Source organism: Andrographis paniculata, unplaced genomic scaffold (genome assembly GCF_009805555.1).
Source record: "Andrographis paniculata isolate CXL003 unplaced genomic scaffold, ASM980555v1 Contig53END, whole genome shotgun sequence".
NCBI lineage: Eukaryota > Viridiplantae > Streptophyta > Magnoliopsida > Lamiales > Acanthaceae > Andrographis > Andrographis paniculata.
The window spans coordinates 868,915-884,744 of NW_026137588.1; the positions used below are offsets into that span (position 1 = coordinate 868,915).

The window sequence follows — 15,830 nt, forward strand, 5'->3', positions numbered from 1 at the left end:
AAATTAACATATTTCATACACAATATCTTTTAATTCAAATTTTACATTATTAATTTTCTAAAAGTTATAATTTTACCTCGAGAATTAAAATATATATACATATAATTATTTTTCTTTATCTTCTATATCTAAAAGTTTCAAGCAATAAAACATATTTTAAGTAGAGAAGTAAAATACACTATATTAAAATATAGATAATACCTAAGGAGATATATATATATATATTCTATTTATAGTACATACATAAGTTTAATATACATATTTAAATAATAGGTTGTGTTTTTTTAAAAAAATTTACCACCGTTTTTATTATTATTTTTTTTTTCCTCCAAAAATATCAAATTAAATAATAATAATAATTATTATTATTTCAAATACTCAACTCCAGTTCAACATTTACTCAACTCCAGTTCAGCATTTACAAATGATACACCACAAGTTCTACTACAATGGTCTTAAAATATCAATTGGTCCAACCTAGCCTAGCCATTCAATGTGTGTTCGTTTGATTCATCAATTTTTTTCACCTCAAAAATATCAAATCAAATATCTATTTTTTATTTTTTTATATTATAGTATTAAAAATTAATTTTACTAATATCACGTCAACACCTATTTATATGAGGTCACACAACTATTACAATTCAAATTTTTTACTATTTAAATTCCAACTCAAAATCCAAAACTTCAAACAAACACACCCGAATCATTAGTTTCAACCGGTGTTGCCATGTCGGAATCAGCAGCATAAGTTGTTTGATTAGGATAGCCTGATAAGTACATGTCTATAAGAGTGTCTTCCAGCCTGCAGACGATCTGTGGCTTAGGCATGCAGACAGGATCAGCAATAAATCATGCATAATGATGGAATACAGTCGAGATTGAGCATACCATTCTGATGGTGGAGGAGGTGGATACTCTGTCTGATAAGTGATCACTGCCTTCAAATGCTGAGGAATCTGTCTAGACACATCCAGAATAGAAAGAATATCGTGATGAGGAACATTTCAGAGAAAAAAAGATGCAAACAATGAGTGGAAGACATTGCATCATTAGCTCAAAACACAAGAAATCATTTTAAGTAAATAGGCTAAATTGCACAAAACCTACATGTCAGTTTCATGAAATTGCGTCAAATCCCCTGTACTTTTAAAATTGCGTCAGACTCTTTCGTGGTTTCATAAACTCTGCGTCTAACCCCTCAACAGTCCTTATTTAAGGGTATTTGACCTAAATGCATCCAAATTGCGAATAAATTTTAGAATTTCAATTTCTAAATCCCTAAACATTAGAAATAAATTCATCCACAGTTTGGGCGCATTTAGGTCAATACCATTAAATAAGGACTGCCGAGGGATTAGACACAGAGTTTATGAAATTATGAGGGAGAATTTGATGCAATTTTTATGAAACGACACGTAAGTTTTGTGCAATTTAGCCTTTTAAATAATGAAACAGCAGCTTCCGAAAGACTGAAACATAGTACAGGAACGAGGACCAAGCAATCCAAGTTAATAGGGAGAATTATATATGAAAAAATATATATATAGAGAGAGATACATATAACTATATTAAACTTTTTAAGAGGATGTGGTCATTATAACATGGCGTCAAAGAACTAGGACCATGCTTGAATCCCTACCATCATCCCATTTATTTCTAGTGCTTCACGTACAAGGCTTTATTAAAAGAACTCTACGAACACATGAAGGAGCATGTAAATAAATGTAATATGATATCTATATATATAACATATCGACCTTTTACACTTGGGGGTATCAGAAAGTATCATTTTGAACATTCACAAACTGTAACTAGCAAGCTGGAAAATCAATGGCTTGACAGAGGGTGCCTAATCAAACCATTTCTTCTCTTGAAACAAAAATGAACACTCATTTATGGTTAAGAGTAAATTGCAATCAAGGTCAAGTATACTCCAATTAAAATCAGCACTGCAGCACAAAATAAGGGAAATATTGAAAAGATGAAGGGTGTATTTTGTTGGCATGCCCCCTTCCAAATAAGATAAATCCAACAACTATTTTTCATTTAAAAAAAAAAAAAAAAAAAAAAAAAATCTCCAGAACATCACAAAAACAAACAAACACACCCCAATAAATATATTAGTTCACCTAGTGATGGCACCTCAGAGACTTATTTTCCTTGCATTTGAGTCTTCAGTGTTTCTCCTTGACAATTAGCATCATTCATTTCAGTTTGATCCCAAGCCTGAAACAGATTAAACTTTAGGGTGTGTTTATTTGAGGGTTTGAATTTTGGGTTGGGATTTGAATAGTAAAAATTTTGAATTTGAATAGTTGTATGATGTGATATAAATAAGAATTGATGTGATGTTTTGAATGTAAAATTGATTTTTAGTATAATATAAAAAATAAAAAATAAATGTTTGATTTGATTTTTTTGGAGGAAAAATTTTGTGAAAATAGTAGAAATCCCACAAAATCCCTCAAACAAACACACCCTAAAAGGATTACACTTACCTCAAGGTCATGTTTAAAACATGAAGATTAACTAGTCATGTTTAGTAAATAATAAACTATGAATGGGTCATATCTTAGATAGAAATCTAGAGTATGTTTACTTGAGTTTAGTTCTTGTTTTGAATAGCGGTTTTTCCGTGATGTATTTTGAGAAGAAATTATGTATTTTTCTTTTATAAGAATCGTGTTGGTAGTATAATAAATAAATTGAAACAAAACATAAAGTAAATAGATCCCTAAAAACAACAATTAACACCTGATATCCTTTAAGCACAGTATATTCCCATCCTCAAATTTGTAATAAAGTCCATCCCTGCTGCTGTAATAGTAATACCAACCTGCTTGTGGATCATGGTAAAAATCCAGTACTGCACAACATTCAAAAAACTAAAGTTCATAGATTCTTAATCAATGCTACCATTGCTACCATTGTTTGGAAAAGACTTGTTGATAAACAATCAAACAATTCTGTAAATCATTGCAAAAATAAATCAAATTTGCAAAACTACAGAGGAGGAAAAGAAAATATACCTGGCATGGTAATAGAGTTGAGAAATCTCATCCCACTGGAAAGTACAACCATTATTTTCGTGTGGATCTTCGTTTTCCGCAATGATTGAGGTCCAGTTCCAATTCACCTAGCATAAGAAAAAACAAATAGGGGCTATAATGTTTTATTCAAAAGATAAAAGATTCAAAAATTAACATAAATATTCAATTAAAGACAAACACATTTTTATTGTAAATAGTAACATTGAAAATAACATTAAAAACATATAGTCTGTTTACTTCGGATTTTTATTACCTGTTCTTTTACCATTCAATCTCTCAATCCCCATAAAAAAATATTATATTTTTCATTTAAAACATCACATTCATCTATCGATTGTTACCCCTTTGGTATAAACCAATCTGGTATACCTCAAGTTGAGTTTGGGGGTCAATATTCGGCAATCTTCATGCATTTCAATTGACATCGACAAGACTATACCCTGTTGCCCTTCTAAGCCCCTTCTCCTTAGCAACAGCTCCAATTGAAGCCACTGCATCCCATCTACCACCTACAGCGTACATATTTGACACCGAACAGTACGCACTGGCACTCCCCGGCTCCACCTCCAACAGCCATTTCCCGACTCTTTCTCCCATCTCCGAGTCCCCATGGATCCTGCAGGCTGCAAGCAATGCTCCAAGGGTCGAACCATTGTTAGCCCGTCTTACAACGTCATATGCTTCCTCAAGATGCCCTGCTCGCCCCAACATATCCACCACGCATCCATAATGTTCGTCTGTAGGGATGATACCATACTCTTCCTTCATCGAGTTGAATATGTCCAATCCTTCTTGAACGTACCCGGCATGGCTGCAAGCCGAGAGCACTGACTTGAATGTAACTTCATCAGGGCGAAGATTCGTGCTTTTCATACGGGTGAACAACTCCATAGCCTCAATGTAGTTGCCTGTCATCCCACATGCAGCAATCATCGTGTTCCATGACGATAGTTGCCTTTCAACCATGCTCTTGAATAAATTCCTTGACATATCAATCTTCCCCCATTTACCATAGGCGGTGATCAATGAGTTTGTCAAAGCGACATCGGGCATATGTGTACGATATAAGCGTGCATGTACTTCCGTTAGGAATTTGAGGTGACTCGCCGCCTGAATTAGACAAGTGAAGGTGACACAATCCGGTCGTATACATGCCCTCTGCATTAACCAGAACAATGAAATGGCTTCGTCGCCATGGCCATGGCTCACATAGCTCTGTATAATCGATGTCCACGTCACCCTATCCTTGTTTCTTGTCGTGTCAAATACAACCCGAGCGGATAGTATCATGTTACATTTCGAGTACATGCTTATCAATTGATTCGCAATGTCCGTATTCGTCTCCATCCCTTGCCTGAACACACATCCATGAACGAATTTAGCCGTATCAATATCTTTCAACTCAGACAATGCGCAAAGCACGTTGATGATTGTGCTTGCGGTTACGTCGAGACCCCTAGCTACCATTGTGCGAAACATTTCCACCGTCTTGTTAAAAAATCCATTGTATAGATAACCGGCTAGCATTATGCTAAACAAAACACCATCTTTAACACATGTTTGGTTGAAGACATTCACTGCACCTGACAAGTGTCTGCACTTTCCATACATATCAATCAAAGTTGTTGTCCCAACAAGATCAAGATTCACCTCTTTCCGAAGTATAAAACCATGAATGGCTTTTCCCAAAAGCAAATGTCCCAAGTTGATTGCAATCACTAGCCCATTTGATAAAGAGATTAAGTCAATCTTATGATTCTCAATAGCCATTTGATTGAACGCAGTCAAAGCCTCAAATGGCCGTCCCAAATGAAGCATCCCAGAAATCAAAGCATTCCAACAAGCAATGATCTTCGTCTTCATCCTATCAAACACTATGCAACCACTGCGAGTATCGCCGAGCTTTAAGTATAGTTTCATTAAACTCATTTCAAAAATTTCATCTCTAAAACCAATGCATCTCCTAATAGCGTAACCATGAATTGATCTACCTTTGTCTAGAGCTCCCGACTGCAAAGCGCTTTGAAGTAAGCTCACCAACATCACCCGATTCGGTTTGAAAAGATGCCTTTGCATTTCAATGGCAAGTGTAAAAGCATTATTCGAGTACGGATTGCCTGAGCGAGCATATGCTGTAATTAGGGACGTATAAGCAACAACATCTTTGTCGGGCATTTCATCAAACACCTTGGATGCATCCAAAATACGATCAAACTTTGAGTAGAATCCAATCAACGAAGAACACACAAATTGATCGCAACTCACTCCAAATTTAAAACAATCTGATTGCAGATTAGTTCCAAACTCATAAATTCCCAATTCCATGCAACTTTTCAACCCATAGACAATTGATATATTACCAATCCTAATATTTCTCCGCCTCAAATTCAAATAAAGCCCTAGAACTTCATTGAAGTACCTTCCCTTGAAATAACCAACCATAGCTGAATTCCAAACGTAAATATCATCGCCATTGATGACTTTATCAAATACATGGCCGGTTTCAGTCAAAATAGCAAATCTTGCGAGAGAATGAATCAACTTTGAGCCTAGGTAACCATTATATTCAAGCCCTCGAGTAACCAAGCAAGCATGCAACTTTCTCAACGAATCGACATTCGTACAATTCTCTAGATGAGAAGCAAATTTTTCTAGGGAAAAATATGGTTCCCCACGTATAAGTTCTCCAGTGAAATTATAAAAATCTTTCTTTCTATGAACAAAGTTAGATTTTTTGAACGTCCTAAGAGTGAATGCCATTCTAATTCTGCAATGAATAGATAAAGCAATCAGCAAACAAAGGTTTTGAAGACTTTTATGTAAAGTAATAAATAATGAAGACTTCAATTAAAAATTAAATTCAAAGTTAATATCAATTATATTGAAGAAAACCTAATGGATCCTATAAAAACAGATTCACAAACAATGTTCCACATTTATTGTCAAAATAAACAAAAAAACAAGGCTTTTCTTCTATTTTACAAGGCAAGACTTATTAAAAATTGATTAATCAAATTGTCTCTAACATAGACAAATAAATAGCATAGACGTGATTGGTGATATAATTACTCCGTTCACCCGGTATTTTTAGATGAAATGATTTAAATATATTTATGTTGAATGTTTCACTTTTTGACTTTTTGTAACTGACTTTTTTACTTTTTATAGTAAGTATTTGAAATTTTTATTATTTTTGTATAAAATATTTTTTGTTTATTATTATTATTTTTGAGAATCACAGTTGAAAAATAATGTTGTAAGAATAGAGCGATGGCAATAGAAACAACAAATAGCAAGGATGAGTTTCTTTTCGGTTTTTATACAATTTTGCTATTTGTATAGAATATTTTTTCCCTCACAAAACATCACAGGAAACATTATTTCAATAAAAAATCCAAACCTCCAAACCCGATTCAAGCTGAAAAAGAAACACAACCCAAGATTTCCACACTTTGCTTCCCCTTTAGCCACCATCAAAATGAAATCACATCACTTTCAACATGCTAAAAATTGTTGTAATGATCCTAATGGCTGCAAATGCCTCCTCAAAACATTCCCAAAATTATTCTTCTTTAAGCAATAAGAGGTTAAAATGAAAGGGAACATCTCAACTTACAAGTTTGATGCATTTGCAGCTTGTATGAGATTACGCCAGCTAGCAAACTGTTTTCATCTAAAAAGCACAAATCAAAATAAAAGCACAAATCAAAATAAAATCACAAGAGGTGTTACCTAATTTTGGAGCAGATAAGTTAGGAAACTTGACAAAGATCAGACTTGGATAAAGCCATAACCAATCGACATGAATACTACACCTTTTTATTTTTACTATTATTATTTTAAAAATTTTCAGGTGGACCCAATGGGTCACTTTCCACTTCTTAGCCCTAGTCCCTGATTTTGATTTTGCTCCACAACTTTTCTTATTCAGCACCCCATTGGCTGGTGAGGAGACCGCAGAGCCAAACAGCCAACCCACAAGATTTTTATCAATATTAAAAAATATACTTCATTCGTCATCCAATTGTGTGTTCATTTGACCGGACACGAATTTTACAAAAATTGGATAATAATATAAACTTTTACTTTCTAGAGTTAAAAAAAAAAAAAAAAAAAAAAGTGGTATTTTTTACTAAAAAATGAAATAAGAATAAATTTAGATGACAACCACAAAAGGGAAGTGCAAATAAATTTAGATGACAACCACAAAAGGAAAGTGAAAATAAATTTATAAATTTCTAATGGTTGATTTCTACTATTTAATAAATTTTTCCGTAAAAAAAAATCAAATTAAACACTTTTTTTTTTATATAGTACTATATTAAAAATAAATTTTACATTAAAAACTCACATCATACAATTAATTAAATTTAATTTTTTTAACTATCTAAAACCAAAACTCAAAATCCAAGCATGCAATCAAACTTATCTTATTTTAGTTTTTTTAAATAACAGCATAATAAAGTTCAAAAAAATAAAACTTTCAAAATAACTAATGTACAATATAATCATCATTCATCACAACTTTTCAAAGTCTCCAACTCCAACATTTAAATGCCCAAACACAATATTTACAAAATCTCCCAACTGAAATGTTTAGATGCCATAAGGATTCTTTTTCTTGTTCAATCTGCAAATAATATGAAAACAAAAGCACCTCGTCGAGTCTTTTTTTTTTTATTTCAATTTCTTTATTATGTAATTCTCACCATTCCCTATAAAAATGCTTTACCACATCTAACCACTATTTAAACCAAAGACCAAAGCTAAAATACAAAACTATAAGATTAGAACTAGTCCAACAAGCACATAATTCAAAATTAGTGTTTTGAACTTACAAAAATAGCATAATCTTGCCAACTCACAGACTATCGAGGAAAGTTAAATCAAGTTTGAGTCAAGTGGCTCTAGAATTTCCAGTCTTATTGCCCGTTTGAATTGACTTAAAAATTATGCAGAAGTCAATTATTAAACTTTTTAAATTATTTTAAAATTTCATAAATTATAATTTTAAATTATCTATCCTAATTGAAATATATTTTTTATTTTAATTCATATATAAATTATATTTTTAATTTTAATTTAATTAAAAATGAAAATATAATTAATTTTAAATAAATTTTACTATACACATTATTTTCTAATTTTATAAATTATGTTTTAAAATATTAAATTATCAACTATATAATTATTGAGTAAAAGACAATATAAACATGAATAAATTTTTTTTCGGAAACAGAAACCAAAAGCCCATCCAAATAGGGCATTAGGTAAGTCCATCAATCAACCACATATAATACATAGTATGCTATTAAAATAGCATCCTACATTAGGTTTAACGAGTCGAATACTCAACAACTATAAAGGAAATAAATGAACAAACTGAAATAATTTGGAAATATTTCATTTCAAGGAAGAAAAATGAAACAGAGATTCCTAACCAAAAAAAAAAACAGGAAATAGAAAAGGAAAATCAGATAGACAGGGTAAAAATATCAAAGATGCAACAGTTGATTAACGCATTATTCTCAATGATCCATAGGAAATTCTACTGTTCCTCAAAAATCACACAAAAATAAAGATTAAAACAGTTAATTATACTAGCATCAAACAATTCAAACCCTAAATACCATGGCAGTCGGCATTGAAACTTTGATAACAGAATAATTCATAAAAATAGTGTAAGAATTGAACTTACGAAAATGAAGAAGGGATGACGACGCCGTCGACGATTGAGAGTTTAGTTTTATTAATGAAGGAAAAAGAAAGAAACGAAAGAATAAGCCGAGCAAGAAATTGGGAATGTGATTTGAAGTTAGGGCAAAAACTTTTATGATATTTGATATACCCGGGCATGTTCCAATCAAATAGTTTAAAAAAAGAAAAAAAGTCAATTTTAGTTTTAATATATGCAAAAATTTTATTAATTTTGATTTCAATATAAAAAATTTATTAATTTTATTTTTAATTTTAGATTAAAAATAATTTATAATGAAACCAAAATTGATAATTTTTTTATATTGAATTAAAATTGGTAAATTTTGATTATATTATAACCAAAATTAATTTTTTCTCTTTAAAAAATAATAGTGTTGAAGTGGAAGTATAAAAGATGTATTTAATTAAAGTTATTATTAAAATAAAGAAAATGATAAGTATTTTGAGTACGACGGACTAAAGTGATACATTAAAGGTGTGTTTGTCTGGGGAATTTTTCTCCAAATTTATTATTTATTAATTTTTTTTCAAAAAGATCAAATCGAATTTTTATTTTTTATTTTTTTTTATATTTTATTAAAAATTAAATTTACATTCAAAATATCGTATCAATCTCAATTCAAAATTTTTATTATTCAAATCTTAATTTCCAAACAAACACACCATAAATTGTGACGGAGAAGTACATGTCATTATTTACTCTCTCCGTCCCTTAACAATCACAATATATTACACGTCGTTATTTTTATATTACATCATACTTTACCGTCACAAGTTCTCTCCACACGTCATCAGGTTATCCTTGAACAATGAAACATTAATTTTCTTCATATACATTTTATTCCATTGTCATTTTCACATTAAATTTGTTTAATTAATAATACATAAACACATATAATAACATTATATAATAATATTATACCAAAATTTTAACCAATTAAAATAAATTAATATATTAATTGATAATATATTATAAAATTAAAATTACTAATATATAAAAATAATATTATACTATAATTATTATATATTATTAATAATATAATATTTTCATATATACTTATTTTATAAAAATATAATATTCTATATATATTTTTTATTTAATTATTTGAATATTTTTGTTTTATCTATAGATGTATTTTATATAAGTAAATACAAATTATACTTTAATTTTATAGTAGATGATCATCCTTTCAAAGTCAAATGAGATCGCATCAAACAATTTGAGTTTAACGAGAAAATTAAACAAAAATCAGAAGACGTAAACACAAATAACACTTGTTTGCTCCGTCGTTGCCGCCGTCGCTTCCGACCGAGCTCTTATTCTCGCACATAACAATTGCTTGTCCAATATCGCCTTCACCGTTCTCAACTAAGCTTCTGTTCTCGAACGCAAACTCTAACATAAACACAAATAACAATTGCTTTGTCCGTTGTTGTCACCGCCGCTCCCGACTGAGCTCCTATTCTTGTACGTAATAGTTGTTCGTCTGACGTCGCCTTCGCTACTATCAACTAAGCTCTTGTTCTCCAACGCATACATGAACTCTAATACAAACACAAACTCGAACAAAATTGCAAACATACCTTGAAGTCGGAGACCTTTTGATACATTTCAAGTTGAATGTACGCGGAACAATGAAGGTTAGGTTGAATGTACCCAGAGCAATGGAGGTTAGTAGACTAAGATGGTATTTGGGAAATAACTTTTAGTTGTTTGATCAGTTGAAAAGTTAATTTACGTGTTTGGTAAATTAATTTTTTTAGACTAAAAAACTAATTTTTGAAAAACTAATCTATCCAATATTTTAGAAGAGTTTTTTCACTTCAATTTGTTTTTTTTTATTTCATACATATAAATATATTTTTATTGTAGTATTTATTAATTATTTTAAATTTTTTAAAAAATTTAAAATAATTACTATTATTAATTATTACATATAAATTATTTTATCCGTAAAATATACAAATCTATTAAAATTAAATCTAATAGAAAAGATAAATACTATTAATTTATTTATATATATTTTTATTATATAAATTTACATTAAACAAAAGAATTCTTATTTTATAGTTTCTCCTCCCCACAAAAAATGCCTTACTGGGAGTGGACATGAGAATTAAAAAATAATAATATTTAATTGAAAATATGTATAAAGTAAAATATAAAAGACTAAAATACTTTTTTTTGAATGATTTTAAAAAGTAAATTAAAGTAATAATTATAGGTAGTTTGAAAAAGTAATAATAATTTCGTTATAAAATGGAGACACAATTACTAAATAAACAAGACAATTATTTTGAACAAACAAAAATGAAAATACAAAACAACTATATTGGGACGGAAGGGAGTATTTTACATAATTTTAATAAAAAATATTATTATTTTTTAATAAAAATATTTTTTTCAAATTAAAAAATAAAAATAAATATTTTATAATATTTTTATAATTTTTAATAATTAATAACAAAAATTTTCATAAATTTTAAATTAAAATAAATAAAATTAAATATATTAAAAAATAATATATCAACGGTAAGATAAAACAATTGTAAATGTATTAAAATAAAAATTATTTTGAATTAAAAAAAATATAAATTATTAAAAAATTATTTTATAAATTTATAAAATTTATATTAATTTATAAATAATCCAATTAAATATATAAATATTCGTTTAAATCAATATATAAAATCTAAAATATGTTATTGTCGTCTAAATGCATATAAATCCATTAGATTTTAAATCTAAATTCTGTTATTATCTAAACGCATATAAATCCATCAAATTTCTAAAATCTAAATCACATTCTTCCTAACTTTATTACATCTAAACAGTCCTTCTATAAAACATCCGCCGCCGCCCTTACCCCGCCCCCACCCTTGTCTCTCTATTTTGCCCCTCCTATTCTTTCTTCTTTTCTCCGGCTCCGCTCAATCTGTCGCTGCTGTTGCTGTCGCCGGTGAGGTTATTAATTTTTTTTTTTTTTTTTATCTCCTCTTTCTTCTTCTACCCTGCTGCTGCTACCGGTGATTAAGATTTTAGTTCCAGCTTAATCTGAGGTTTGGCTCTGGATTTTTTACTCCTTAATTTAAATGTCATTAATGGCGGTTCTTCGAGTTGTTCTTGACTTCTTCAATTTTGGCAGAGGAACGGTGGAAGAATGGAATCAAAACCCTCGATTTCCTCTTCAAGCTTTGTTGGTCAGGAAGTGGTACGAGTGCATTTGAATGCGTATACATACATGTATATACTCTGATGTGTAGATTTTAGGCGTATTACTGTTGAATTTTCAAACTTTTTATTTATTTATTTAGTATCCTGGAGATGTGGTGTTGGACCTCTCTAAAATGACTGACCAAACTATCAAGCTTGGGGGCGGTCTCCGTCAGGTTTTTATTCTTCGACTAATTTGCTTTGTTTCAGTCTATGGAGCAATTAGTTTATACAATTTTTTGTCTATGATTGATTGAATTAAATTTGCTACAGATTCTTAATGATGAGTTTTGTCCCTATTTTCAGGATGGTGATGCTATATCTGTAATGAAAGCTGGGACATTGAGGTATTCAAAGCCAAATAAGTACTGGGTAGAAAGTTCCCATAAACGGGTAAGTTTTGCTCAATGTAGAAGAAATTCCGATTTTATGTGGTGTTTTGGCTCACTTTGGATTAAGAGGTGTAGTTTTATTCAATCGGATTGTGAATAACGTCAATGGGTTGGGCTAAAACTGTAGTAAATTTGAACTTAGTATATTTTGATTATGATATGATGAATATTTAGGATAAAAACTATTTTTGATTCTTTGGTTTGTGAATTTCTTGTTTGAAGCCACTGATAAGCGGGTGAGTTTCGCTCAATCTAAAAGCAATTCCGATTTCGTGTGGAGTTTTGGCTCGCTTTGGATTAAGTGTCTTTACTAGTGTGATTGTTGGTGTAGCTTTTATACATAACTGTCGTAAATTTGAATTTAGTACATTTTGATTATGATGTGATGAATATTTAGGGCGTGTGTTTGAATGAAGTGGATATCATGATTTTTGATTCGTTGGTTTGTGAATTTCTTGTTTGAGGTTAGTGCTAGAAAGCTGAAAAAATGAAAGAACATGTCGAGCTATGTAACCATGCTAATTCCTAGAAGGCAGTTATAAACTGGTTGTTCATACTATTCTAATTACAGTTGGAAAGCAATTGCCCTTTTTCTGTTCCTAGCAAATTTGTTAAACACACAATTGCCGACAAAACCTGTGTATCAGCAATAAACACAAATCCGACATGGCTGTTAGTGTAAAACACCTTTATCCATCTCATAATTTTCTTACTAACCAGGAAGAGAAGCGATTACAATCTTTGTACTTTATAGGTTTCGGTGGCAGATTTTATTTACTTATTTAGTTTTTGAGCTCTCTATGGTACAGTGCTCTTGATATGTTACTTTCAAATAAAAGAAATACATGGTTTAACTATAACATTAAGTTTCTAGCTTTTGGGCATGTGATGCTTGCAAATGTTTTGCCTTCCATTTTGATTGTGTCCAATATTTTACCTTTGTGTATGTTAAGAGCTAACATGTTGTTTTTAAGCTTGTTTTTTTGTTTTGTTTTTGTGCTGGCAGTATGTACCAAGTGTTGGGGATAATGTACTCGGAATAGTCGCCGATACAAAAGCCGATGTAAGTACACATTTTCCAATTATGTCCTGTCAAGATGGCATTATCCTGTTTGTTTTGCCTTGTTTTGTATATATATGCATATATTTAATTTACTCTGGCTTGTGAACATTTGTAATTTGTAACACTACATAAGATATTTATGTAGTTTATGATCCTGAAATTGTCTTACCCCTAAGAACCTTGTTTGATAGGTTTATGAATTTCTGAAACTCTCAATTTTGAACGCTTATACCCATAAAATGTTTGGAGTGTCAGTGGAAATTGTTTGGAGTATGTGAAACAAAAAGACAATAATAATAAGGCTTAAATCGTTTGTGTGATTAACTTTTTGTTTAACCTCTGTGTTTATGCGTTACTAAGTAATCTTGAAGATAACGGTTTCCTTTGTTTCTGTAGTTTGTTTTCTATGTTAATCTTTTGAGTTATTATCAATATCAAGAATCTTGCTGTGTTTCCATCTTTTGCTTCACTCTGTTTGATTTATCAATCCTTTTACTAGTAATATATCAACTATCCATTTCACTGATCCATTTTTGAACTTTTTTTGTTCTTTATTTCTGATTATGTTCATCTTTTTGTGTAGTTTTATGTTTTTTATGAAAGGCATCTTAGTTTGTCTCATTTGTTTGTCGATTTTGTTGTTTCTGGGTGACAACTCATGTTTTTGTTAGCTATGAACGTTTGTGATATATATGAACAGAATTTTCTCGTGGATATAAAAGGCCCCACCTTGGCATTTCTCCCCGTCCTCGCTTTTGAAGGTGGAACCAGGAGAAATATTCCCAAATTTCAGGTGAAAATCTATATTCCCCGGTGTGCAAAGTGTGTGCCTACTTAACATTAACTTTGTAAGTCATGAAACAAGCTTATCTTAATAGTTATGCATGATAGAATGAATACCATTTTGTGTTTGCAAGAAAGAATTATAATAATCGCATGCTTATTTACATAAGATTATTTAATGGGAGCGGGATCTTTCATCCACCCCATTTTAATGGTAAATGGATTTATGTTTTTGGCTAAACAATATCTTGTGTTGATGTGTCGATGTCTTTTTTCTTGGTAAAATTGTTTTTGTTGTTGCAGCATGTTTGAAACATGTTGCTCTAATATTCCGTTCTTTTTTCTAAATCTATTTATTTAAGCTTCGTTTTACTTTCTTACATGTTGTAAATTGAATGTTCTTCAGATAGGAACTTTGTTGTATGTTCGGGTTGTGAAGGCAAACACCGGCATGAATCCCGAGCTGTCATGTATGGATGGTATGTCTATTTTCCTTCTTCAATGAGTATACGAAATCCCATGTTAAAAAAATGGTAAAATTGTCCATATTTTCCCTATAGTTTTGAAATTCAGCATAAATATTTGTACTTTAAAAATTATATGACGCCCTTATACTTTAAAAAATATTTCATAAAATCCTTTTTTATATTTTCTGTGTGATGAGATGATTTTTCATCTATATTTTCTGTATGGCGGGGATTTCATGCAATATTTTTTTAAAATATAAGGAAGCGCCATACAATTTTCAATGTATATGGGAGTTTTGAAACCACCGTGTAATTATAGGCAATTTTGCAAAAAAAAAAAAAAAAAAATCTAAATGCTTTTCGCATTATATTCCTTTTTCTTGATCTTCAATAAAATTGTGTTGTTGTGTATAGCGTCTGGGAAAGCAGCAGAGTACGGTCCTCTTAAAGATGGGTTCATGTTCGAATCATCAACCGGATTATCTCGATCGTAAGATACCTCATCCACCTATGAACATCATAACTACATCCACAAATGTCGAACACTTTTCTAAGCTTATTCTTTTCACTTTTCAGTTTGCTGAGCACTCCACCATGTACAGTTCTCGAGACTCTCGGGAAAAAACTTGCTTTCGAGATTGCTGTTGGTTTGAACGGTCGAATTTGGGTATGTTTCCGATTCCAGATTAGCAAAATGTATACCTCGTACAGGTTTTAGCATAAAATCTTGAGATCATTTGTTATTTTTAGGTGAATGCTGCTACCCCGTCCGTCACCGTTCTTGTTGCAAATACGATAAAGAGAACAGAATCGATGAGTCCCGGCCAGCAGAAAGTTCGGGTGGAAAGTCTGCTGCAGAAACTGCAATGAAGAATTGGTGAATGTATCGACAAATTGGTATTCGGTATCCATTTTTTGGTCACTATGAACATTGAGGATGATTTAGAGTAGTTCGGTTGTCTTTTAAATTTAAGTTGATATTTTAAGTTAACATTGATGAGAATCGTGTCAAAAAAACATTATATATAAAATATATTATTTTAAGTTGAGCATTTTATAAGTTTACTTTTGTTAAAAGTTCACTGTGTTTTTATTACTCCATTGGCTCCAAAATAATAATTTTATTTTGTTATTTTTGTG

General features: G+C 30.7%; 2 protein-coding genes across 22 annotated transcripts; one reads left to right on the forward strand and one right to left on the reverse strand.

Moving 5' to 3' along the window:
- Positions 1-535: 535 nt before the first annotated feature.
- Positions 536-8,879, reverse strand: LOC127255190 (pentatricopeptide repeat-containing protein At3g12770-like). 19 transcript variants are annotated; one of them, XM_051280603.1, is made up of 8 exons: positions 8,752-8,871; positions 6,670-6,726; positions 3,423-5,820; positions 3,033-3,139; positions 2,758-2,869; positions 2,133-2,229; positions 892-959; positions 536-816 (listed from the first exon to the last, which is right to left on the reverse strand). In XM_051280603.1, the coding sequence occupies exon 3, from the start codon at positions 5,811-5,813 to the stop codon at positions 3,468-3,470; it is 2,346 nt and encodes a 781-aa protein (XP_051136560.1). In that variant the 5' UTR covers positions 5,814-5,820; positions 6,670-6,726; positions 8,752-8,871; the 3' UTR covers positions 536-816; positions 892-959; positions 2,133-2,229; positions 2,758-2,869; positions 3,033-3,139; positions 3,423-3,467. The 19 variants fall into 19 exon arrangements, with proteins under 19 accessions (XP_051136560.1, XP_051136561.1, XP_051136548.1 ...); XM_051280604.1 differs by lacking the exon at positions 6,670-6,726 and having other exon boundaries at positions 8,752-8,879; XM_051280591.1 differs by lacking the exons at positions 6,670-6,726; positions 8,752-8,871 and adding an exon at positions 6,454-6,621 and having other exon boundaries at positions 2,758-2,839.
- Positions 8,880-11,593: 2,714 nt separating this feature from the next.
- LOC127255195 (uncharacterized) lies at positions 11,594-15,734 on the forward strand. 3 transcript variants are annotated; one of them, XM_051280611.1, is made up of 10 exons: positions 11,594-11,731; positions 11,918-11,983; positions 12,087-12,161; positions 12,292-12,378; positions 13,384-13,440; positions 14,141-14,233; positions 14,630-14,702; positions 15,105-15,180; positions 15,267-15,357; positions 15,441-15,734. In XM_051280611.1, the coding sequence occupies exons 2-10, from the start codon at positions 11,933-11,935 to the stop codon at positions 15,558-15,560; spliced, it is 723 nt and encodes a 240-aa protein (XP_051136568.1). In that variant the 5' UTR covers positions 11,594-11,731; positions 11,918-11,932; the 3' UTR covers positions 15,561-15,734. The 3 variants fall into 3 exon arrangements, with proteins under 3 accessions (XP_051136568.1, XP_051136569.1, XP_051136567.1); XM_051280612.1 differs by having other exon boundaries at positions 11,616-11,736; XM_051280610.1 differs by having other exon boundaries at positions 11,626-11,831.
- Positions 15,735-15,830: the final 96 nt, after the last annotated feature.